At 38.1% G+C, this 27,515-nt stretch overlaps 1 protein-coding gene across 1 annotated transcript in view; it reads left to right on the forward strand.

Annotated features, from left to right (window-relative positions):
- Positions 1 to 27,515, forward strand: part of Scaper (S-phase cyclin A associated protein in the ER) — a 308,858-nt gene that overhangs the window by 9,059 nt on the left and 272,284 nt on the right. The window contains exons 5-8 of the mRNA XM_028781560.1: positions 1,753 to 1,947; positions 15,556 to 15,656; positions 18,595 to 18,711; positions 25,395 to 25,552. Coding sequence (XP_028637393.1) covers positions 1,753 to 1,947; positions 15,556 to 15,656; positions 18,595 to 18,711; positions 25,395 to 25,552 — 571 coding nt within the window. The remainder of the gene's footprint in view (positions 1 to 1,752; positions 1,948 to 15,555; positions 15,657 to 18,594; positions 18,712 to 25,394; positions 25,553 to 27,515) is intronic.

Here is a 27,515-nt window from a genome sequence, read left to right on the forward strand (position 1 = left end):
GGGGGGGAGGTGGGGGTTACATCCACGGAGAAGAAGGAGGAGGGGTAAGGGGATGGGGGGTTCCCGGGTGGGTGGGGGATGGGGTAAGGGGACAACATATGAAATGTAAATAAAATATCCAATAAAAAAAAAAAGAAAAAAAAATAGGAAAAAAAATGAAAAGATCCCCAGTTAGAGGTGTAGCTGATTACAACTGATGCATAAAGTCAGTGGAGACTGCTTTCCGGAGTCACTCTCTGAAGACTCAGTGTGCCATAGTTCTTAACCGAAAATGCTGTAGACTCTGGTGCAAGACCCCAGGAAGTAGATCTATAGTGGGGCAGATTGATGATATCTAAAGATGAGCCAAGTTAGCAAGTGAAAGATATGAAACTCAAAATAAGTTTGCCAAATAAAATATCAAAGCATATGAAGAAAATGCTATAAAATAAGTCAATATCGTATACACATGAGAATTTACTCCTTAGGCAATGAAAAGTAAAAGATAAATTATTCTAAAAAGTTTTCAAATAAATGAGTTTAAGGTTCTGAAGGGAAGTTATGAGGTAAAGTTAACTTAATTTCAAACATTTATAGATATGTCAGTGAAATTTTGGAAAACTACAATTACTGAAATAAATGACACATTGGAAGGAGATTAGTGAAAGACCTTATGAACTGGAGGGTGCTCTGAGGAGGATTTAGAGTAAGAGAGGACTGAAGACATGGTGGGTGTGAAGAAAACCTGAGATGGAGTTTCTAGTACATGTCTTCTCAGGCTTCCAAAAGAGAAAATAAATGATGCATAGAGATTGGTTTTCTCTTGGGTGTTCTCGGGGCCTTAGAACATAAACTGTAGCTGAGCAGCTTAAATAAAAGTAGACTTATACTTAGATCTGTCTCTCTTAGATCTGTCTTCAGAACATCAGGGTAAAAGAAAATGTTGGAACTTACCAAAAGTGACACCAGAGGATTGCAGGTTACTAGCAGTCTTTCTATTCACAAAAAGTCACTGGAGCAGTATCTAAGAGCTATAAGGCCAGCAAACCCACAGACCTCTTCTGCTGAGGTGCTCTGTGTAGCCAGGTGGTTATTCCATTACAGAAATGGATTAAAGTCGGTTTCAGATATACAAAGATTAAGTGTTAACCTTCGTTTTAGTCTGTCTTGTGCTACTGTAACAAATTTCCACAAAATTAATAATTTAAAATCAATAGCCATTTATATGGTTTATAGTTCTGGAGGCTGAGAAATCTTAAGATGCTGAGCTCCATCTGGTGAGAATGTTTTTGCCTTCTCAGCCTGGCAGAAAGTATCATGCCAATATCATAGGAATAGTGTCCTCCAAAAGAAGATCAGCTAGGTTGGTAAGATGACTCAGTGGGTAAGAGTGCCTGCTAACAAGCGTGATGATTTACTTTGATCTTGGGAACCCACATAACAGAAGGAGAAAGCTGACTTCCACCAGTTGTCCTCTGCTCCAGCACTTGTGCTGTGGCATGTGTGCACGTGAGTGCATACACATGGACTCTTCCTTTAACTGCCATGAGCTTCTCAGATGAGGGTGGTGCTTTGGGACTTTCTTCTCCCTCCATGCTGGCTTTTTACTAGAGAATCCTGCCTCTTGCTAAGGGCAGAAATTTATTTGATGAATTCAAGTATGGTATAAGCTGAAAAGAATATCTAAAAATTCATATTGAAAGATTGTTTTGTAAAAAAATGAATGCTACAAGCCTTTTACTTGCCTTTTTAATGGTTCATTTATTTCATTAGAATACTGCAATAGAATGTAAAATAACATCCACAACTGGAGAGAAACATTTTGATAAAAGTCCTACAAAAACAAGGCACCCACGGAAAATTGACCTAAGAGCTCGTTACTGGGCATTTCTTTTTGACAATCTTCGCCGGGCAGTAGATGAAATCTATGTGACTTGTGAATCAGATCAGAGTGTGGTGGAATGTAAGGTAAGGTGTGCTTTGCAGTTTGTCATTCATCTAAAGTCATGTGCTTTAAAGGGTGTCCTATATTGACTTGTTTACTTCGTTTTTTGAGTTTTAGTTATATAATTTTTATTTTGTTACCTATAATGAAAATTGTTCTTTTAACTCCTGTGTCAAGATTGACGTATGCTTTCTTGATTTTTAGTTTTTTAAAGTTTTAATTTTTTTTATTTGATTTAATATATGTCTTCTCATTTTCTATGAAAGATTTAGTGGAAACTGTCTTGACTCATAGTCCTAGGGAAGAAATCAGAGGCTATATGCATGCACATGCACATGCACACATGCACTGGTGCAAACACAGGATTTCAAAAGTTCTATCTAGGTTTTCTTTGGCTACTGTTGGTAGTTAGAGATTTTCATAATCTTTGATTTTATGTTTCATGCTTTAGTTGGGAATTGCTCCCTTTCTGCTGAAATAATTAGGATGCTCTTACTTTATTCTTGTTAGCAAAAGAAGTTGATTGCTAACCATAAACAATCTTGGGTGGGATTGGGATATCACTGAAAGTTGTGTTTTCTGATTTTTAGATAACCTTGTGTTTGTAAGATCTTTAAACAGTCTTGTCTTGGAAACTCACTGAACAGCCTGGTCTTTTAGTAAATACAAGCTATATACTGTTATGTTTTAGTTAGTAAAATCTTAAAGTCAATAGTACATTTTCATAGACTTTATTAAAGAGGTAACAGAATTTACATATTTTTATTGGATATTTCCTTTATTTAAATTTCAAGTGTTATCCCTTTTCTCAGTTCCCTCCACCCAGAAGCTCCCTATCCCATCTTCCCTCCCCTGCTTCTATGAAGCTGTTCCCACACCCACCCATCCACTCCCACCTCCCCGCCCTATAACTCCCCTACACTGAGGCATCAAGTCTTCACAGGACCAAGGGCCTCTCCTTCTATGGATGTCCAATAAGGCCATTCTCTGCTACATATGCAGCTGGATCCATGGTTCTCTCCATGTGTACTCTTTGGTTGGTGGTTTAGTCCCGGGGAGCTCTTGGGGGTCTGGTTGGTTGATATTGTTCTTCCTATGTGGTTGCAAACCCTTTCAGCATCCTCAGTCCTTCCTCTAACGCCTCCATTGGGAACCCCATTGGGTACCCAATGCTGAATCCAATGGTTGGCTGCAGGCTTCCGATGTATTTGTCAGGCTCTGGCAGAATTTCTCAGGAGATAGCTATATCAGACTCCTGTCAGCATGAACTTCTTGACATCCACAATAGTGTCTAGATTTGGCTACTGTATGTGGGATGGATACTCAGCTGGGGCAATCTTTGGATGGTCTTTCCTTCAGTCTCTGCTCCGCACTTTGTCTCCATATTTGCCCCTGTGAGTATTCCCACCCCCCTTTTTATTGGATATTTGTTTCATTTACATTTCAGATGCTATTCCCTTTCCCCATTTCCTCTCCCAAGAAAACCCCTATCCCATCCACCTCCTCCTTTTTGCTTTTATATCATTTTAATTACTTCCAAGTATTAAGGTCAGTTGTAGGTTGGGGAACTAGCAATACAATAGATGCAACTAGTCAAGGAACAAGCAAGATAATAAACCCAGATAGTCAAAGAACATACAGGACAATAAACAGAATCCCGTAATCACCCCTGTGATCACTGTTTCTAAGGGCTTATCAGGATGACCAAAATATCTGAGCCTACTTCCTTGTCCTAGCCCAAAGTCATTTTCATGTCTGAAGCCTACTTCCTTGTTCTAGCCTAAAATTTAGATTCCTGTCTGAAATGACTTCTTTGTTCTAGCCTAAGATTTAGATTCCTACCTGAAATTACTTCTTTGTTCTAACCTAATGTGAGATTCCTGCCTGAAGCCCACTTCCTTGTCCTTGGCCAATGTCATATTCCTGCCAAGGATTCCATTTCTTTGTCCTTGGCCCATGTCAGATTCTTGCCAAGCAGCCCCAAAGGCTCTCCGAGTCTCCCCCTTTTTTATTTCATTAACAAGCCTGAGCCTGACTTAGGTCGTTTTGACAAGAATGCTTTTCTTACCCGCCATGGAATATGCATTATCCAAAGCAATGCACTTCTGTAGGAATCTAAAATTAAGGCTAGAATAAAGAAGTAATTGCAGGAAGGAACCTAAATCTAAGGCTAGAACTAAGAAGTAATTTCAGGCAGGAATCTAAATATTTGGCTAGAACAAGGAAGTAGGCTTCAGACATGAAAATGACTTTGAGCTAGGACAGGGAAGTAGGCTCAGATATTTTGGTCATCCTGACAAGCCCTTAGAAACAGTGATCATGGAAGTTTTCATGTAATTATGTTTATTGCCTTGCTTGTTCTTTGACTATTTATGTTTATTGTATTGCTTGTTCCTCGACTACTTGCATCTATTGTATTGCTAGATCCTCAATCTAAAACTGACTTTATTACATGCATGTAATTAAAATGGTATAAAAGCAAATGGGAGGAGGGGGATGGGATAGGGAGTTCTAGGGAAGGGAAATGGGGAAATGGGATGACATCTGAAATATAAATAAATAAAAAAATCCAATAAAAAAAGAAGACAAAGGCACCTAAAAATTAGCCATTCTGACTGGGATAAGATGAAATCTCAATGTAGTTTTAATTTGTATTTTCCTGATAGCAAAGGAGCTTGAATATTTAAAAAAATATTTCTCAGCCATTTATATTTCATTTTTTTGAGAACTCTTTTCAGATGTATGCCTCATCTGTTAATGTTTTGTCTTCTGATTCTTATTTACTTATTTTTTAATTCTTTGAATATTCTAGATACTAACTCTCCATCAGATATTTAACTAGTAAAGATTTTTTTCCCCTATCTTCCTTTTTACTTGAATGGTAGTGTTCTTTTGTGCTGCCTAGTTTAATGTCAACTTTATACAAGCTAGAGTCATCAGAAAGGAGGGTGCCTCAGTTGAGAAAAAGCCTCCATGAGAACAGGCTGAAGGCAAGCCTGTAAAGCATTTTCTTAATTAGTAACTGATGTGGATGGGCCCAGCTGCTTTTGAGTAGGGCCACCCTCGGCTGGTAGTCCTGGGTTCTATAAGAAAGAAGGCTGAGCAAGCCATGAGGAGCAAGCCAGTGAACATCACTCTTCCATGGCCTTTGCATCAGCTCCTGCCTCCAGGTTCCTGCCAGGTATGAGTTTCTTCTCTTACTACTTTTATGATGAACTGTTATATGTAACTGAGCAAAATAAACCTTGTCTGACCCAATTTGCTTTCAGTCATAGTGTTTCATTACTGCAATAATAACTCTAAGTCACCTTTTGCTATACAAAAGCTTTAGTTTTGCTAGGCATGGTGGTACATGCCTTTAATTCCAGCACTCAGGATGCAGAGGCAGGGGGATCTTTGTGAGTTCAAGGCCAGCATGGTCTACAAATGGCATCTGTTACACAGTAAACACTGTTTTGAAACACCAAACCAACCAACCAACCAACCAACCAACCAACCAACCAACCAACCAAGTGAACAGACAAACAAAACATTTTAGTTTTATGGGTTCCCGTTGGTTAATTCTTGGTCTTAATGCCTGTGCTAAGTTTAAGCATATTCCCTATTTTCTCTTTTTACTACATTCAGGGCAGCTAGTTTCATGTTTAGGTCCTTGATCTATTTGGGGTTGAATTCTGTACAGGGTGAGAGAAAGGAATTATTTCATTCCTGTACATCTAGGTTTCAAGCTTAATAAGCAGATTTTGTTGAAAATGCTGTCCTTTTCCCCCAATATGTATTCCTTTCTTTATAAAAAAAAATCAGGCCACTGAGTGTGTTGGTTAATATTTATGCTTTCATTTCTAGTCCATTGATCAACATGTCTGCTTTATGTCAGTACCATGCTCAAGTTGTTTTCTTGTTGTTGCTGCTGTTGTTAATACAGTTCTGAAGTTAATATATAGGATGGTGATATCTCCAGTGGATTTTTATTGTTTTGATTATCTTGGCTCTCATGGGTCATTTGTGTTTCCATATGAAGTTTCAATTTTTGAAGAATTGTGTTGGAATTTTGATGGGCATTGTGCTCATAGGTTTTTGATTTGTCATTTTCACTGTTTAATTCTACCAGTCTATAAGTATGGGGATCTCTTTAAATCTTTTTTGCCTTCATTAAAAAATAACTATCTGAAGTTCTCATTGTATAAGTCTTCCACTTTCTTTGTTAAACTTGTTTCAATGTATTTTATTATTATTTTGAGTGATGGTGTTTCCCTGACTTCTTTCTTAATATTCTTGTCATTTATATATAGGAAGACTACACATTTTTATGTGTTAATCTTGCATCTGGTTACATTGCTGAATGCAATAGTGGAAAAATTCGAGATATTAAAATGGAATTTAATAAAGAGACAGAATATCAAAAATGAAATAAACAGAAACATTTAATAAAGAGAAAGAAAGCAAAAAAAGTGAGATGAAAATTTTAGCAATTCAACGAAAAATTCAGAGAAAAGTCTTACTAACATATTGTATCCAGTGGAAGAGAGAAAAACAAATCATAAAGACAAAGGAGAAAAATTGGATTAATCAAAGAAAACCTCAAATCCAAAAGAATTCAGAAATAGAACAGGAATGAATTCTAGGACACTATCAAAAACCCAAGAAAACCTCAAATCCAAAAGAATTCAGACATAGAACATGAATTAACATATAAATCAATAATAGATTTTGGAGACCAAGAGACCCAGGTCAAAGGTAAAGAAAATATTTCAACAAAATCATTTAATAACATGTCCCTTAATCTAAGAGATGCCTGTCAAGGTTCAAGAGTTACAGAGAACACCAAAGAGATGGGACCCGAAAAAGCAAACAAACAAAAACTGCACATCATATAGTAGCTAAAACACTAATATGAAGCACATTAGAAAGTATACTAAATACTGAAAGAGAGAAAGATGAGTTCACTTTCAAAGACTGATATAAACGCTGCTTTTTCTCTCCCCGACAGGATATTTTTATTAATTACTTGGGAATTACATTCAGTGCACCCTGATCACACTTTCTATTCCTCCCAGGCCCACCTTTCCACCTTTGGAGCATCCCCTCAAAAAAAAAAAAAAGTCCAATTTTTGTTGCCCCTATACTCTTTGGATCATGGTTAAAATCCCAGTGGCCAGCCTCTTAAAGAAAACTGTGTCCTGTCCCATGTCCCCTCTTCCCTCCCAATTGGCTGCCAACTGTAAAGAACTACACTTCACCATTTTTTACCACATTTTTTTTTACCACATTTTTAAAGAATTCTATCTAGAGTGATGCTTCTCTTTTGGGGGGAGGAATTGTCACAAAAGCCTTATATGTCTCATTCTCAGTTTGAGTCTACAGTCATTGATACAAAAGAAGCTTCCTTGCCCATAGCAGCCAGTAGCAGCACAGATTTCAGACTTTGCATGGTTTCCATTGGTAGCGCTGATTGTGGATATCAATGTGGCCTCTGGTAGTGACAGCACAGACCACAGATATCACTATGGCCTCTAGTGGCAGAATGGACCACAGAAGTTTTTTGAGGTGAAAATGAACCATTATCTTCATCTGAGATATCTTGTTGCTCAGAGTCAGGGTGATTGTGCAGTTGGGCATCATGTCTAGGAGTAGGACCTGCTTGAGCTCCAGGCCACTGCCTACTACCCTGCCCTCGGTGTCAGCTGCCCCACTGGCTTCCTGGGTGGTGGCCCGAGCTTCCCAGTATCCTAAGGGCTGGCCCTACTCCTCAAGAATATGCTCCTTTGTCCAATGTGTATGCTGCTCCAGTCTACCTACATTCTTTTTCCAGTTTCATGAAACCACACTTTAAAAGCATCTTCCCATAGGACCTGTTTTTTTCAGTTGTCCAGAGATATTCTGAGGTCTGCAGAATTGTCCTCCACCTTTTCCTCTGAAAGCCTGTGTGTCTCTCAGGTTCCTCAGACTGGCTTGAATCTTGCACATGCTGGTAGGATTTGCTGAAGGAGGCAGAGGCAGGAAGATCATGAGTTCGAGGTCAGCCTGGGGTACACATTTTTACCAAAGGGGCACATGTTCCACTATGTTCTTAGTGGCCTCATCTGTGATAGCCAGAAGCTAGAAACAACCCAGATGTCCCACACCAGAAGAATGGATACAGAAAATGTGGTTCATTTACACAATGGAATACTACTCAGCTATTAAGAACAAGGACTTCCTGAGTTTTGCAGGCAAATGGATGAAACTAGAAAATATCATCTTGAGTCAAGTAACACAAACACTGCTTTTTCAATGGAGACAGTGAAAGCCAGAAAGGATTAGACCAGTGTTCTGTAAATTCTGAAAGTCCACTGATGCTAGTATAGATTTCTGTACCTACTAAAACTTTTTGATGTTCTCAAAATAGAAAGAAACACTTTACCTTGACAACAAAGGATCTGAGGAGTTTATGACCTTAAACTAGTTCTACAGAGAATCCAGGAGGAATACTTAGGTCTGGAAGCGATGGCTGAACACAGCTAAGAAGGAACAAGGACCAAAAACAGTTCCAGAACACTGAATCAGTAGAGATGTAATAAAAACAACAAGAGCAACAAAATGATGGACATACACTATTTAGTAACTCTTAACATCAACTGTCACTGTGGGTAGGATTTGATGTTTTAGATTTCTGAGTGTGTTGTTTATTTCCTATTTGTGGTTTGAGATGTGACCTCCCTGCTGCCTTGTAACTCTACTCTGCCATCATGGATTCTAACCTCTGGAACCCTAAACCTCAAGTAAACTCCTTCCCTATAAGTTGGTCATGATGTTTTATCACCGAAGTAGAAAAGTGATTTTAAAGTATTAACTATTTCAGAATGTATATGTATGTAAGGCAGTGAGAGGTTTCTGAAAGCAGATGTAGGATAAAATAGATATCAGGATTGGAGAAAAAATTAATAAGATGTTTTTTACTCAGGTGCTAGAGTAGGAACTCTTTTCCCCTTATTTATTTATTTATTTATTTACTTACTTATTTATTTATTTTACATGCCAATTGCTGCCCCCTTTCCCAGTCCCCTTTCACACAGTCCGTCTCTCCTTGCCCTCTGAGAGGCTAGAGTTCCCCTTCTCCCATGTATTTCTTTACCCTGGCATATCAAGTCTCTGCAGGGCTAGGCACATCCTCTCCCACTGAGGCCATGTAAGGCAGCCAATTAGGGGAATACGATTCACAAACAGGCAACAGCTTTAAAGACAGCCCTCCGTTGTTGGTCTACTACATGAAGACTGAGCTGCAACACTGCTACATATGTGCAGGGACCCTAGGCCCAGCCCTTGTATTGGTTCAGTCTCTTGAGACCCTCCAAGGGAAGGTTAGTTGACTCTGTTGTTCTTCCTGTGGTGTTTTTGTCTCCTCAGGGAGCTCTCAATCCTTCCCTCAACACTTCATAAGAATCTCTGAGCTCTGTCCAATGTTTGACTGTGGATCTCTGCATTTGTTTCAGTCAGCTGCTGGGTAGAGCCTCTCAACGGACAGTTATGCTATGAGCAAGCATAACAGAGTGTCATTTATAGTGCCAGGGATTAGTGTTTGCCCATGGGATGGGTCTCACATTGGGCCAGTCATTGGTTGGCCATTCCCTTAGTCTCTGCTCCATCTTTGTCCCTTCATTTCTTGTAAACAGGACAAACTTTGGGTGGAAAGTTTTGTGGACGGGTTTGTGTCCTTATCCCTGCACTGGCGATCCTGCCTGGTTGCAGGAGGTGACTTTTAAGTTCCATCCCTACTGCTAAGTCTCAGCTAAAGTCATTCCCATAGGCTACTCGGAGCCTCTCCCATCCTAGGTTTCTAGCAAGCTCTAGAGAATGCCCCCTACCCTTCCAACACTGCCAGCCACTGATTTCTGTTCATTCTCCTGGCCCTTTGGTCTTCTCTCCTTTCTTTTTCCACATTTGATCCTGATCCCCCCACCCCCCTCTCCATCCTTTCCCCCACCTCATTTCCCCCTTCCACCTGCCTCCTGTAAGTCTTTTAGTTCCCCTTCTAAGTAAGATTTAAACATCCTCACTTGGGACTTCCTTCTTGTTTAGCTTCTTTGGGTCTGTGGAGTGTAGTGTGGGTATCCTGTACTTTATGTGAATATCCACTTATGAGTACATACCATACATGCCCTTTTGAGTCTGGGTTACCTCACTCAGGATGATACTTTCTAGTTTCATTCATTTGCCTTCAAAATTCATGATGTCCTTATTTTTAATAGCTGAGTAGTATTCCATTCTGTAAATGAATCACATTTTTATATCTATTCTTCAGTTGAGGGGCATCTGGGTTGTTTTCATTTTCTGGCTATTATGAATAAAGCTTCTATGAACACAGTGGAGCACATGTCCCTGTGGTGTGGTGGAGCATCTTTTGGGTATTTGCCCACGAGTTGTATAACTGAGTCTTCAGGTAGAACTATTCTGAATCTTTCTAAGAAACCACCAGATTGATTTCTAGAGTGGTTGTTACAAGTTTGCACTCCCACCAGCAATGGATACACCTATTAAGAAAATGCAAAGACCTAATGCCTGTGAAAATAAAAAATAAAGACCAATTAACACACTCAAACTCAAATTCACCAATGTTTACCAATAATGATTGTTTAAGGCATTTTAGAGTTTGAGGCCAGCCTGGTCTCCAAATTGAATTCCAGGACAGCCAGGGCTACACAGAGAAACCCTGTCTCAAAAAAACAAACAAAAACCAAAAATAAGCCCCCCAAAAAAACCCTTTATGCTCATCTTGCTGAAAAACTCTCTAGAAACTTCTCTTTTGGCCCTGATTCCTTATGATGGATGTTTCCATCTCTTCATCAGTGCTGACACCCACTGTGTTCATTCCTGTAGCTCAAGTGGGGGCTATATTGATGTTCCAGACCCAAGGGCCTGTGCACTAGTATTGTGTGTCTGGAGGACAGAGGATGGCGTCAACCATCCTGCTTTCTGTGCCAGTAACTCAAATTAATTATGAACCAATCGAATCCGTCGCAGCCAATTGGTAAACTAATTGGTAATTTTAGCTGTATTTCTATATGTAGTTATCTGAATGCCTGTAACATTACTTTCAGAGCCACTTTTGTTCTACTTCATCTTGCTTGACAAAATGGCCTTCATAGCTTCAGGGAGGAAGACGTGCATCAGTGACTTGGCCGCTCTGGCAGCCCCTCGTCTGTTTGTAGTCGTTCATTTGCAAACATGACTCAGGTTACAGCTGCATGCTACCATTCTGATCATTTTTGATAACATTGAGCTAAACATTCCTTACAATATGCTGTCTAACCATCAAATGTACTTTCTCTCTGCCAACTAGTATCAGAAATATTGCTGCTATGGTCTTGTCATGTACTTCTTTTTTTCAAGCAAAGGGGAAATCAGTTAAAAATTTCCAAAATAAATCATGCAAAATTAAATCTTTCTGTGCTCTAATGTAGGTAGTTTAAGTAGAATGAATTTAATTAGACAATTTGAGTTATATTAGTTGAATTGAAAGAAGGAAGCCAACTAACTCTTTTAATTTGTCCCTTTCCTGATTGTAGAAGGCTTTTCATTACCAGTAATTTGGCACCAAGTACTTACTACCTTTGAAAAGAAATAAACAATACTTCTCTGTTCAGAAGTCTTGTAAAGTAGAATATACCTTTTATGGCTATTCAGGGTGGCACTTAATTTCATCTGTAAATAACTTGACAAATTTATTAATACTGAGTCTGATTTATGAAGTGTATCTCTATGCATACTTTTAAGATATTTGCTATGGATTCTACAAAGTTAATCTAAACTTAGCTGTGGAGAAAATCCTGCATTTTTAAATACTGCCTGAGCCTACTGAAAAGTCTTTATAGTAAACCGAGACTAGTAATTTTAAAAAGATTTTTTAAAAAGTTTTTATGTTCATGTATGTTTGTCTGCATGTATGTTGTACAACATATGCATGTGCTGGTAAAGGCCAGAAGAGGCCTTGGGTTTCCTGGAATTGGAGTTACAAATGTTGTGAGCTGCCATGTGGGTGTTGATAGCTGAATTCTAGTCCTCCGAAGAGCAGTAATTACTCTTACCTGGTGAGACACCTCTAGAGCTTTATGACTGACATTTCTTATAGGGAGAATGTTGTAAGATGGTAAAATGGATATACTTTACATTTCTTTGTCTTATGCATTTAAGTGACAGCTTTGGCTGGTGAAACAATATTTACATGTTTAGCTATACTTTATCAGTTTCTTTATGGGGGATGGGGTATAGTTAGTGACCTGTGCTTTACATTCATTTATTACACAAAGTAAAATTTGAGATTTAGATGCATGATCAACCCATAACAAAAGATTACTTTTGTAAGACATATAGAATATATTGTCAAAGTAGTGTAAGTGTAGGTTACCTAAAGAAAAACACTAGGGCCTGAGGAGAAGGATGAGAGTAAGTGTTGTGTATACCCAATGATCTGAGTTAGCATTGCCAGCATCCACATAGAAAGTCAGACTTGGCAGCATGTGTTTGTTCAAAAAAAACAAAAACAAAACAAACAAAAAAAACCATGAGTGGTTGGAAGCAGAGACAAGAGGCTCCCCAGTTCCTGCTGGCTGGCCCATGTAGTCAGTCAGTGAGTGATCCTGCATCAAAAAATAAGATGGAGTGAGTTAGGGAGATGGCTTGGTGGGTAAGAGCATGTCTTAGTTACTGTTCTATTGCTTGAAGATACACCATGACTAAGGCAACCTATAAAATAAGTCATTTAATTGGGAACTTGCTTATCTTTTCGAAGGGTGAATCTCTCCATGACTGTCATGCCAGGGAGCATGGCAGCAGATAGGCAGGCATGGTGCTGGAGCAGTAGCATAGAACTTACATGAGATCTCCACAGAGAGAGAGAAAGGGAGACTGGACCTAGTATGGGCTTTTGAAACTGCAGAGCCCACTTCCACCTACACTTCCTCCAAAGCCATACCTCCTAGTCTTTCCCAAACAGTCCATCAACCCGGAAAGAAACATTCAAATATATTAGCTGGGGGGCCATTCTTACTCAGGTCACCACAGAGTGCTTTCTTTTCAAGCACAAGGGCCTGAATTTGAATCCCTAGCACCTGGGCATGGTTAGGCATAGTCGCAACCCCAGTATTGGTAGGCAGAGAGAGGCATCTCCTGAAAGGTTGCGGCTTAGTTATCCTAGCTGAAACAGTGAGTTTCTAGGTTAGCAAGATAAAGATACTTAATTGTGTGTGTGTTTGTGTGTATGTGTGTATGTTTTTGTATACCCACACATGCATGTGCACAAAGATACAGACAGACATAAAAGAAGAAACCTAGAGGTTTTGTGGTAACTATGAATGTGATCAGAGAGCATAAATGGTATATTCATCCAATCTAAGTTGGTTTAAAAATGTTTCCATCCTATCCAGCGAATTTAGTATTGTCTTGGAAGTACAAATGGACATTTTGACCAGTAGGAGATGCAGTATAAGTTTTCTTGCTTTCCTTACCCAACCAGGAGACACTACTAACCTAAAGCTGCAATTTCTTTGGTTACATCATCTTGCCTCCTGTCTCATTTGACTTTGTACCAAGCACATAACAAATGATGGTAAAATTTTAAGCTTTAACTACTTTAAAAAGAAAACTGTTTTTTGAGCCAGGAGTTTCATCTTTATTAGATAGGTTCTCTCCTATTTAAAAAGGTTGTTAATTGAAATACAGTTACATCACTTTCTCCCTCACCTTCCTCCCTCCAGCCCCTTCTGTCACCCCCTCTCTTGAGTTGATAGCCTCATTTTCTTTATTATTGTTACTTGTGTGTGTATGTGCTTGAGTGTATGTGTGTGTAGGTTTGGGATGTGTGTGTGTGTGTGTGTATGGTTTCAGGGCTGACCACTCTGCATTAGACAACCAATAAAGGGCTCATCCTGGGGAGAGGATAACTCTCCTCCAACAGTCTTTTGTTGCTTCTAGCTCTTTGTCTGGGGGGAGGCACTACTACATTAACATGCCCATTGCTACTGCCATTGTTTCAGTTAGGACATCAGTTTCTTGGAGAGACTGTTTGACAGCAGAATTTCTAGAATTCTGGCTCCTAGTCTTTCTGCCTCCTCTTCTGCCATGTTCCTTCAGCCATAGATGCAGGAGCTATGATACAGATGTATCAAAAAAAAAAAAAAAGAAAGAAAAAAAAGGAACTGACATCTTAAGAATATTTATTAACTTAATTTTTCACAAAAATAGAACAGCTCCCCCCATTTTTTAACTTTTTAAATTGGCCTTATGTTATTTTCCTCATAGGTCTTTATTTATTTTATTAGATTTGTATCTATAAATATCCCATAGTTTTTGGATCTAACAGTAGATGGTATTATTTATTTATGTATACCTGTACTTGTTATGAATATATTTAAGTTATATACTTATGTTTTGCTATTTATAATGAAATGATTGTTACAGGTAAGCTAATTAATTAATAGTCATCACCTTATTCTTTTGTGTGTTTGTAGTAATAGCCCACGCTCCGGTGTCATCCCCTTCCCGACGTCCTGCCCTTTTGTGTTTATAACCCCTGTGTGAATAAGTAAAAATTATGATTTGATTTTACAAAAATAAAAAACAATACACATAAATATTAAACAAAAAAGATTTTCGTTGTTTTGTGTGTGTGTGTGTTTGTGTGTGTGTGTGTGTGTTTTAAAATTTCTGACAGCCAGTCTATTTAAATCAAAATTTCTAGAAAGATAGAATGTATAATTAAGGCCAGTTCTCCCACTGAAGATGGAGTCTAGCTGAATTGTAGTAAACTTTCATAAAGCTTTAGAGTAGTGAAAGATTCTTATGAACTAAAGAACATGTCTGAGTTATATGTAATAGGAACTTTTTAGAATTAAAGCACAGGGCTGTGCTTAGAAGATATTGGTGCTTGCTGCCCAAGCCTGGCAACCCAAGTTTGATTTCCTGGAACTCATGTAAAGGTGGAGGTGGAAGGACAGAAGGAAAGTTCCTCAATCCAATAATGGGTATGTGTGAGAAAGCCAAACAAAAATTGTATTTAATGCTGTAAAGCTGAAAGCGTTTCTCTCTAAGAAATCAGAAAGTTATGGTTCCTCTTGTCACTTGTACTCAGTGTTGCACTAGAGGCACTGGTTACTAGGAGGGAGGCTGGGGTGGGGCTCGGGAGGGTACACCAAGGAACTTTCAGATTAATATTGTATTGTCATGTGTGATGGTTGTAAGGTCTTTGTAGTGACTCATATGTTTGTGTGTTTGGTATTGGTCACATAACTTTTTTCTTTTTAACAATATACATGTATTATTTATGTACTTTTCTGTATAGAAACTGCACAATAAAAGAATTAAAATGATTGCTAGTTAATAAGACCTTGAGAAGATGTATTAGTGCCATTTCTTGATCTTTAAGCTCTCGATTCAGATTATGTTACATTATCTTACCAACAGAATGAAAAACAAGCAACAATTCCAAAAGAACAAAAAAAATTAGATCAGTAGACTATATGTCTTCTATAATGAATGTAAATGTAAAAATTATTAATGTGAAAGCTCGTAGCTTTGATAATTTTTCCTAAAGCTCTTTTTATCCCCACAGAATTTTTTTCACAGAATAGTAGTTAATGTTTTGTTATTTAAATTAGGAGGTGTTAATGATGCTGGATTACTATGTGAGAGATTTCAAAGCATTGATTGACTGGATTCAACTTCAGGAAAAGTTAGAGAAGACAGATGCTCAAAGCAGGTAATGAATTCTGGTATTTATGTTTGTAGTAACCCTAGTTTCAGTAGCAAACTTTGAAATTGGCAATGGACAGTGAATTCCGTACCAGGTTGATTTGAAACCTGTAACAATCTAATATTTCTCATTTGGTTCAGTAACAAATATTTACTATTAATGCCCTTGCCAGTGCAAGTCATATTCTTTAGTACAGAAATTAAATTGCTACATATGACACATGGATTTTGTTATCTAATAGTATAACAAAATGGAACTTATCCATAATTCTGTATGTATATGGGTGATACGGTTTTTGGAGGGTAGAACATTGGCCTTGAAGATGAAGACAACAGATCCAACAGTTATGTAAGTGTAGGGAATACTTAAAGTAAACACAGTCTCCTGGAAGGTATAATATATTTTCTTATCGTGGTAGGCAGTGAGCAAATTGATTGTTGTTTAGTTTCTCCAGATATATTTACTTGCCACATCAAGATTTCACTTCGTTATAATTTTAGAACTTTAGAAAGCCTAATTATATGCTAATTATTATATTACAGTAAACTATTTAGTATTCTCTTGGTTATTCTATTTCAATTCTTTTCATGTGCTAAAGGTACTTTAAGCACATAAGAATACTTGAGACTCATTTATTCTTTGAGTCAAATTAAAAATATATATCATTTATGAGAAGTCATTCATGTACATTCTAATTACACAAATTTCTTTAAAATTCATGGTGACAAGGTAGGAAATGCAAGGAGATAAATGTGTATCAAAACGCTTATCATCATTGTTTATAAGCTGTTCAAAATTATTGTGATATTGTTTATTCTAGCGTTCAGCAGCTTTCTTAGCCTACTGCAGTAAATTACCAGTTGAACAGGACAGAATATGAGTTATGTTCAAGTCCCAATATTTTTTTTTGTGTGTGTGTTTGTGTGTGTGTGTTGTTTGGGTACATGCAAGTATTTGCTTATATGGGTTTCTGTGTATATATATAGAGAGGCCAAAAGTTGGTATTGGGTGTCTTACTTTATTAATTTTTACCATATTTTTTGAGAAAGGTCTCTCATTGGACCTGGAGCTCATCAGGCTTAGCTAGCTAGAGTGGCTTGCCAGGAAGAACCAGGGATCTGCCTGTCTCTGTTCCTTCTGGTCTGGGATTATGGATACACACCACTGTACCTGGCTTTTAGAGGGATTCTGGGGATCCAGATTCAGGTCTTCATGCATGGCAAGGCATTGTGCCCACTGAGTCATTTTCTCAGCACTCAGTAACAGCCCTTGTCCTGGAACTTGCTTTGTAGACCAGGCTGGCCTCAAATTAGATCCACCTGTCTTTTTCTCTCGAGTGCTGAGATTAAGGTATGCACCACCACGCCAAGCACACACTTTGGCATTGACATTAACTAGTTATCATCATGTCTTCTGTTTGCCTCATGAAGCAGCCCTAACACATGGAAAACAGCCTTAAATTTCCTGTTGATGGCATTAGTCTTTATTAGCGTATTTTTCAAGTCATGCTTGAGTTGGGGTTTAAAGATTAGGATTGAATATATACATATATATTAAAAATACTGATAAGCATTTATATAGCTATATTTTAAATAAAGATTTTGAGATAAAATTAGAAACTACCAAAGAATATTTTCACTCCCTGGATTTAACAAGAATAAACCTATATGTAAATGTAAAATGTAAAACATTCTAATAACAGCACTAAGGATGCATCTGTAGCCATATATCCTGGTAATCATGATAATAGCTGCAATGTGCTTTTAAAAATCATTTGGAAAATGAAACAAATTCTAATAGAAACAGTGAACCAAGCATACCAATATGTAAACTCCTAAAGAAAAAATTCAAATGGCAACAACATACATAACATTACTAGTTATACTAATAAAATTACACAATTAAAAAAAAGAAAACAAAAACCATGTAACGATTTTGATGATATATAAATTTTTTTAAATAAAAGATGCCAAGTATTGGCAAAGTTGAATGGAAATGAATATCCTTCGTCTGGTAGGGCTATAACTTCTTTCAGAAAGGTGATTTGGTTCTAATTTATTCAAATCTTTGGGTTTTTGAATACTATTTTATCTGAATTTTTTGTTTTCTATCAGTAATCAGATTTGTATAGCTTTGTTTTGTTTTGACTATATTACATGGAAAGTAAGCTATAGAGAGACTGGCTGGAATAATAGGCTTTGAATACACCATGTTACTTAAAAAATATTTCCATAGGATAAGTATCCTGTCAGTTGATTGTGGGACAGAGAATAAAGAGGAAGAGAAGGTCATTTAATCCACATAGCTTCTCCACTTAAGAGTAATGGTGTCTTTGTATTTTTACTCTATGTTGATTAAGAGGTAGAGAGGAAAATTTCATGTATTTTTATGTGCTCTCCTTTTAACCCTCACTATTTTCTTTGTTTTGATTTATTTCCATAAACCTAGTTATCTGGAAAACCAGACAAATTAACCTGAATCAGTAGTATTGCTTTAACTTACTTTTCTGAGCATATAGAGACGCTTGTAGATGGTAACAGGTTTATCTCAGTTGGGTATGGTGATGCACACTTTTATTTTTAATACTTAAGAGGTAGAGGCAGGAGGATCTCTTGAGTTCCAGGCTAGCCTGATCTACATAGCAAGTTCCTGGCCAGCCAGACCCCACATAGTGTACCCTGTGGCAAACAAGCAGTACGTCTCATGTCTTCTGTAATCCCATGATCTTTTTGAGGGAAGTAATGGCTGTTGTTTATGTGGAAAACCCTGTACCATAAACCATCAAAGACTGTTTACTTGTTAGTGTGGTACCTTTCTGGTAAGCAAGATTGCAGGCAGAAGTTAGGATTTGACCATGTTTTTACTCATTAACAACCAAAAGCAAAGATTAGTTTGTTTTTCCTTTTTCTGTTAAAGTCATATACTGTATGTTCTGAATTGTCAGACCAACCTCACTGGCGTGGGAAGTAAAGAAGATGTCTCCAGGACGTCATGTGATTCAAAGCCCATCAACAGATAGAATGAATGTAACATCAACTGCAAGAAGAAGCTTAAACTTTGGGTGAGATGAAAATACTCATAATATTATAAGACCAGTATATTCAAGAGAAAAATATTCATAGGTATCAACCTATATATGAAAAACCATCTATCATTTCCAGGAAGTACTCACCAATTTCTGCTCAGAACTCAGCACACACATGCACAAACACAAAGGAACAGTTGACTGTGTGGCCAACTCTAGATGGAGCATCTGAATCAATGTCCTCCACCCTCAAGGCTCAGGAACTATCACAGAAGAGGGGGCAGAAAAGAATCTAAGAGGACTGGGGGGAATGCTGTAAAATCCTTCCCTTCAGGACATGGCAAGGCTATTGCATTCATGAATGCATAGCTGTTGTGGTTACCTACACAAGACCTGAAGAAGATCAAGCCAGCCAAATTCCAGCATGCAATTTTTTAAAATTTAATTTAATTTAATTTTTTTCTGAATTATTATTTTATGTTATTTATTTAGTTGAGAATTTCATGCAGTAAATTTTAGTAAAATTCTTTCCCTTCCCTCAGTTCTTTTTAGATTCTCCCTCCCCCACCCATCTAGCTTCTTAAACCAAAACAAACAGAAAAACCTACAACATGGGAGTCAATTTATGTTGGGCAGCTACTCCTAAGATTAAGTCCTGCCCTGCAGTGTGGTTAATATACCTAGTAACACTGTACTGAAGGAAAACTATTTTCCCTCTCTCAGAAGCTATCAGTTACAAATAGTTTCTTGCCTAGAGGTGCTACTTTGTGCCCACTTCTCTTTCGTCATGTTGGAATTTTATATGGCTTGAACTTGTACAGATCTTAGCATGTTGTCACAGTCTGTGAGTTTATATGTGCATCAGTCCTGTTGTGTTGGAAAATGCTGTTTCCTTGAAGTTACCGGATACCTCAGTCTCTTACAACTGTCTTCCTCCTTTTCTGCATAGATGTCTGAGCTTTCAGGGCAGGGGTTTGGTAAAGTCATCCTGTTTAAGGTTGATGGAACCATTCTGCACATTGTCTAGATGTGGACCTCTGTATTACCATCTCCTTCAAGAAGCAGCCTCTCTGGTGAGGGGTGAGTGATACACTGACCTGAGAGTACCTGTGTGTCATTAGAAGTCACCTTACTGTGTTCATTGGCTACCCTCCCCAAGCTGAGTAAAACACCCTTTTGCTGAACATACTACAGATTTATGCCACTGAACATGGAGAAGTACAGCTGATGTTCAACTGGAAGCTTTACCCTAATGACTAGCATTCATAGTGCCAGGACTATACATGCTGCCAAAACTTGAAAGCACTACTTCTCAACCTTCTTAATGCTATAACCATTTACTATAGTTCTTCATGTGGTGACTCCCAAACAAAATTGTTTTTATTGTTAGTTCACAACTAATTTTGCTATAGTTATGACTCGTAGTGTAAATATTTATTCTGTTTTCTGATGGTCTGAGATATGCCTGTGAAAAGGTTATTCGACTCCTACAGGAGTTGCAGCCTACAGGTTGAGAACTACTGGTCTTCTAGTCTGTTTCATACTGATAGCAGAAGTTAACTCAGAGCTTCTCAGTTCATATTTCTTTGAAGTTGTTGAGGCTTGCTCTGATAGCTCAAACTTGCTTTTTAGTCTTCTTGATGAATTTTTTTTTATTTCAGTTAGAGTATTGTTCAGGACTGTCTGTGTAGTTCTTTTTTATGTTTTATTTCTTCTTACTGATATTCTTTACATGGTGTTATTTTTTAAAAACATTAAATTTATTCTGTCATATATTACATCCCAACTGCAGTTTCCCCTCCCCTCCCTCTTCTCCTCTTACCCCTCTCAGGAACACTTTACCTACACCATCTGCTCTACCATTTCTTTTTAGAAAAGAGCAGGCCTTTCATGGATATCAACCAAACATGGCATATCAAGTTGCAATAAGACTAAGCACTTCTCCTCATATTAAGGCTGTTCAGGGAAACCTGGTTTGAGGAAACAGGTCCCAAAAGCAGGCAAAGAGTCAGAGACAGCCCTTGCTCCCACTGTTAGGAGACCAAGTTACACAACTGTAACATGCAGAGGGCCTAGGTCAGACCTATGCAGGCTCCTTGGTTGTCAGTTCAGTTTTTGTGATTCCCTATGAGTCTAGGTTTGTTGATTCTGTAGGTTTTCTTGTAGAGTCTTTGACACTTCTACCGCTTACATTCCTTCCTTCTGCATGATTCAGTGGGTTCTTCCTAATGTTTGGCTGTAGGTCTCTACATCTGTTTCCATCACTTGCTGATCAGAGCCTCTCTGATTGTGATCATGTCAGGCTCCTTACTGAGTATTAGCAGAATGGCATTAGGAATCACTTCATTTACTATTTTTGTTTTTGGCTGTCATGTTTGGTTCTATTTTAGGTCTCTGGGGGCATCCAGCCTCTGGTTTCTGATTTTCCAGGCAGTGTCAGGGGTAGGCTTCCTCTTGTGGCATGGTTAAGCTGGACCAGTCATTGATTGGCCACACTCACAATTTCTGTGCCACCTTTACCCCAGCACATCTTGCTACCATAACAGATTGCAGGTTGAAAGTTTTGTGGTTGGGTTGGTGTCCTTCTCCTAACTCCTTCATTGTAGTCCCTGTGTTGAGTCCAATGGTTGGCTGTGAGCATCCACATCTGTATTAGTCAGGATCCGGCAGAGCCTCTAAAGAGAAAGCTGTATTGAGCTCCTGTCAGCGAGCACTTCTTGGCATCAACAATAGTGTCTGAGTTTGTTGTCTGCATGTGGGATGGATCCTCAGGTGGAGCAGTCTTTGGATGGCCTTTCCTTCAGTCTCTGTTCCACTCTTTATCTCTGTATTTCCTTTAGACAGGAGAAATTCTGGGTTAAAAGTTTGGAGATGGGTGGGTAGCCATATCAATCAACTTGGGGTGGGAGGGAGCATGCCTAACCTCTGGATATGATCTCAACATCTTCTCTCTACCCTTTCTAGGGTATTTCAGCTAATGTCATCTCCATGGGGTCCTGGGAGGCTCTTGCTTTCCTGGCATCTGAGACTTTCTGGTTTCTACCCTCAGCTCCCCATTCCCCCATTGCTACACACCCCTGTTCAATTTCCTTACCCTCTGTACATGTCCTCCATCTCCTCCCATACCTGATGCTGCCCTTCTTTTATCCCTCCCCCTCTTCTCTTCCTCCCAAGTCCATCCCACCCTTTACTTCCCTTGATTATTTTGTTCCCCCTTCTAGGTAGGACTAAATCATCTACTGTTTGGTCTTCCTTTCTCTTGAACTTCATGTGGTCCATGAATTGTATCGTGGGTATTCTGTACTCTTTGCCTAATATCCACTTATCAGTGAGTACATACCATGTGTTCTTTTGTGATTGACTTACCTCACTCAGGATGATATTCTCTAGATCCAGCCATTTGCCTGTGAAATTCATGAAGTTCACTGTGTCTCTGTTTAGTTTCTGTTTCTATGATCTGTTCATTGGTGAGAGTGGGTTGTTGAAGTCTCCCACTGTTATTGTATCAGGTGCAATGTGTGCTTTGAGATTTAGTAAAAATTTCTTTTATTTTAGTGTTCTTTTCCTTTGTTTTAATTATTTACATTTCAGATGTCATCCCCTTTCCCCATTTCTTCTCCCTAGAACCCCCTGTCCCATCCCCCCTCCTTCTTTTTGCTTCTATACCATTTTAATTACTTCCAAGTATTAAAGTCAGTTCTAGACTGAGGAACTAGCAATACAATAGATGCGAATAGTCAAGGAACAAGCAAGACAATAAACACAAATAGTCAAAGAACAAGCAAGACAATACACACAATTCCATGAACACTTCCATGATCACTGTTTCTAAGAGCTTATCACGATGACCAAAATATCTGAGCCTACTTCCTTGTCCTAGCCCAAAGTCATTTTCATGTCTGAAGCCTACTTCCTTGTTCTAGCCTAAAATTTAGAGTCCTGTCTGAAATTACTTCTTTGTTCTAGCCTAATGTGAGATTCCTGCCTGAAGCCCACTTCCTTGTCCTTGGTCAATGTCATATTCCTGCCAAACAGCCCATTCCCTTGTCCTTGGCTCATGTCAGATTCTTGCCAAGCAGCCCTAAAGGCTCTCTGCCTCTCCCCCCTTTTTATTCCATTAACAAGACTGATTTCATTAATGACTGTCTTAGATCATTAATGAAGGTCATGCCTTCCTTACCCATCATGGAATTGAATATACATTATCAAAAGCAATACAACTTCTGTCTTAGGTTGGTAAGGCTCTGTGCAGAATCTTACCCATCCTTGGCTTGCCAGCCTGTTAAATTAATGACTCTGTCTGGGGGTCCATTTTCAGTTTCAAGACATGTACTTTGGCTGCCAACATGTTGATGTTGTTAAAGACAAGCTTTAACACGATGTACAGGAATAAAAATATACCCAGAACAAAAAAGGGTTAGGATGATCAAGCCATTCTTGAAGCTTGGCCAAAATAGAAATACTGACCTCAGGCCATGGGTAGTTTTATCTGCAGTATCTGCTGCATCAGCGCTCAGCAGAGCAGCATTCTTGAAATTCATAAGCTCACTATGTAATGTTAAAACATCCAGAGCGGTGTTAGAATTATAAAATTTCTTTTAAGAATGTATGTGCCCTTGCATTTGGAGCATACATGTTTACAATTGAGAGTTCATCTTGGTAGATTTTTTCTTTGATGAGTATGAAGTGTCCTTCCGTGTCTTTTTGATAACTTTTGGTTGAAAGTCTATTTTGTTCAATATTAGAATGGCTACTCCAGCTTATTTCTTGGGACCATTTGCTTGGAAAATTGTTTTCTAGACTTTTAATCTGAGGCAGTGTCTGTCTTTGTCATTGAGGTGCATTTTCTGTATGCAGCAAAATGCTGGGTCCTGTTTACATATCCAGTCTTTTAGTCTATGTCTTTTTATTTGGGAATTAAGTCCATTGATGTTAAGAAATATTAAGGAATAGTGATTTTGCTTTCTGTTATTTTTGTTATTAGAGGTGGAATTATGTTTTTGTGGCTATCTTCTTTTGGATTTGCGGAAAGAAGATTACTTTCCTTTTTTTTTCCTAGGGTGTAGTTTCTCTCCTTGTGTTGGAGTTTTCTATTTATTATCCTTTGTAGGGCTGAATTTGTGGAAAGAGGCAGGTAGGAAGAGATACATAAACAGAGAACCCAGTACATTCTTTCAAACAAGGGAGCTTTTATAAGATAAGTAGTTCTTTACTGCAGTTCACTAGTCTGTTTTCTAAGAGTATTTTAATGCAAGTTTCTTTTAGTGCTAGAGACTTTAAATGCATGCATTAGTTACTTTTTTCTTATGGCTGTTAACAAATACCTGGAAAAAGCAACTTAAGGGAACTTTGAAGGATTTACATGGGCTTATTGTTGGGTGAGAAATAGTTTATCGTGGCTGGGAATGTGAAGTGTCTGATCACATCGTGTCTTCAGTCAGGAAGCAGAGAGAGATGAATGCTACAACATGCTTGCTTTCTCCTTTTTCTTCAGTCTGGGACCCAAACCTGTGCAGTGGTGCTGGTCTCTTTTGGGTAGGTCTTTTTAAAAAGAGTAACTCAAAATCACTTGCCATTCTGATGCTATTTAAAAAGCATCATACTTGATAGTCCTATCTAGAAACTGCCTCATAGACATACCCAGAGAGTTGTCTACTAGGTGATTCTAGAGCCTGTCATGTTGACAGTATTAGACCTGGCAGTGAATAAAGTTTCCACTCTGTTCTCCATGTGATCCTATTCATTATCATTGTATAATGTATTTCTTCTTTTTACTTTGTGATGTAGTTCCTAGGCTGCCTTTAGAACCTACCCACATCTCATTCTGCCTGGATTGTACTAACTAATGGAAATGTTAGTTATAAAGTTTGGATTTTGCTTATTATTTTAATTCAAAATTTAAATAGGAAGTAAACTATTTAATATGTATACAGCAGAGTCACTTTTTCTGGGAAAAAAAAAAATGGGAGTCTTTAAAGCCATTGATCCAGGGAACAGAAAAGGTGGAACGGAAAGTAGATTGTGTCTCCTTACCTGTAATACATTTTCTTTGCCTGTTACACCACAGAAAAGGAAGTTGGAAGCTACCTTAACCCCAGCCAGTCAACAGAACTGTTTCCATGTTAGTGCATTAAGACTCAGGACCTAATTTTGGTTGCAGAAGGCGTGCATGGACACGTTTGGACCGGAATAGGAGAAAGATATCACTGTTAGGTTGTACCTGAACTCAAGAAAAACCTGAGCCCCTTAGTAGTCTCATAGCCTTGGTGTATCCTCAGACCTGAGCAGTCTGTAATGCTTACCAATAAATTTACTTTCATTGTGTCATAATTCTTTAGTCAATGAAGGAAAAGAATTCCAGGCTAAGCTAGCAACAGATTTTTGATAAATGTGAACTATTAAAGTGACTGTAGAAGCAATGGATAGAATAACTCTGCAGATTTGAGGAAAGTAACTGTAGAAAATAGTATTACTTAATTTTCAAGGAGCCAAAATTGAATATTGCCAATGAAGCATCATGTTTGTAGTTTATGAAAGAAACATTCATGGAGAAGAAGGGACAGGTTTTGTAGTTCCTGTGTTAAGGATGACATGCATTGTTACTTATAAAAACTAGTAATGGCAAGAAAGATTTAGGAATTTACATATAATGGCATATTTTCACAATAATTACTTTGATATTTATTTAATTGATCACATGTGTTTCCCTTTCTCAATAGGAATTTACCTGGTGCAGTAACTGCCCCATGTCTGGCTCCCACAGGTGTCAGTTGGGCTGACAAGGTAAAGGCTCATCACACCGGTTCTACCACTTCTGAGGTAACACCTGCTCAACCCTGTGCCCCAGTGATAGTGCAGAAGACTTCCCGGAAAAATGGCAAGTGGTTTTGAGTTACTCTTTTTAAATTTTTTACTTATTCATGTTTTATCTGTCTATAGTCAGAAAGGGATATTGATACATTTTAAAACTTGTCCGTGCTGGAGAGCATGGGGGCACACACCCAGCACTTGAGAGGCAAAGGCAGATAGATCTCTGTGAGTTTGAGGCCAGCCTGATCTACAGAATGAGTTCCAGAATAGCCAGCGCTATGTGGAGAAACCAAATGGTTTCTTGTCTTGAAAACCAAACCAAACAGCCAAATAACCACAAACTTGCCCTTATTTTATGTCACCTTCATCTTTATTAGTTAAAACCATAAAATGTAGGCTTGCAATGAAGTAACTCATTGATAGAGTGCTTTCCTAGCAAATGGGATATCCTGAGTTGACTCCTAGACATTTCTTTTTTGGTACTATGGATGTATTTCATTTTATTTTTCTGTGTTGATCTCAGTCATGTTGGCTCATTTTAAATATCATTCCTTCCTTTTTCCTAACGTACTGTCCTGATTTTTTGTACAAGTAGACTTGATGCAAATTAGTAATAGGCAAGAGTTCTGTACTATTCTCTTTTTTGTTGCTATAGCATAATATCGGGATATGTGCTTTTAAAACAAAAGAAGTTTATTTAACCTACAGTTTCAGTGGGAAAAAAAATCCAAGTTTGGTTGACCTCATCAATTCAAAGTCTAGATGCTACAAATAAAATTTTATAATCTTCAAAATTCTGAAAGAGAATTAACTCATACTCTAGAGATTATAGCTAACTAAATTACTCATTAAAACTGAGAAGAGATTTTTAAACTTTTAAACATGCAAGGTCTCTAAAACAGATTATGTTTCTCAGACCCAGTTACCACTAGAAAAAAATAAAACAGCACAGAGAGCCAAAGATTTAATTAATCAGTCATGGCAATCTCAGGATGAGAGCCACTTGTCCAGACTTTTTAATTAATTAATTAATTAATTAATTAACCAACCAGTGATGGGAATCTCAGGATGAGAGCCACTAGTCTAGACTTTTTTATGATTATGGTGTGCTGAAAGTGAAGAATTTAGGAGGATGATAATACTAAGAAGTTGAAAATGAGCTAGATGTGTTAGCATCACCCTAGAGAAATGATACAGGATCATGAGTTTGAGGCTAGTCTGATCTACATAGCTGGTTCAGGCTAGCCTGAGTCATGTCATGAAACCTTGTCTCACCAACAACAATGGAAAACATTTGAGGACTTCAGTAATAAATTAACTCTGAACACAGCAAAAATATTAAGGCTACAAAGAGAGAGAAAAGAGGAAATGTATGAAGAGAAGAATGTGAAGGGAGATTCATGAAATCTACAGAAAAGGTGCAGGGATATTACACAACCGCATTAGAAGAAATTATATAAATTTCCCAAACTGCTAAAAGAAATTAGGTGCTATGCTTAAGAAAGCCTCTGAGTCCCAAGCAGGAAAAATAAAAAATAAATTTTATCTGAATACAATATAATAAAAATACTGAAAATTGAAGAAATAGAAAATCTTTACAAGTAGTTAGAGAAAATAAATACTGCAAATGAATGAAAATAACGTTGTGTAGCTGACCTTACAAGAGGAACTGTGAATACTAAGTACAGTGGAACAATATGTTTATAATGCTGGAAGACAGAGCTAAAAAAGGTACAGAACCAAGATAAAAGAAGATCGTTTTCAGGCATAAGTTTTGGAAAGTTGTAAACAGCAGATCTGTGCTCAGAGCACAGTTCTTTGCAGAGAACTTTTGGGATGGAAAGAAAATCACCCCTGATGGACACCTAGGCCTTCAGGGAGCAGTGGGGAGCCTCAGAAGGAGTAAACATGGAGGATTCAAAGAGTGTGGGCTGTGTAAGCATTGTGACTCTGAGCTTTGGGATACAGCAGAATGAATGTCTATAACACAAAATACAAAGCAGAGAAAGACTACACTGTTAAATTGCCGG

The sequence above is a fragment of the Grammomys surdaster genome, unplaced genomic scaffold, assembly GCF_004785775.1.
Source record: "Grammomys surdaster isolate TR1022 unplaced genomic scaffold, NIH_TR_1.0 472, whole genome shotgun sequence".
Taxonomy (NCBI): Eukaryota; Metazoa; Chordata; class Mammalia; order Rodentia; family Muridae; genus Grammomys; species Grammomys surdaster.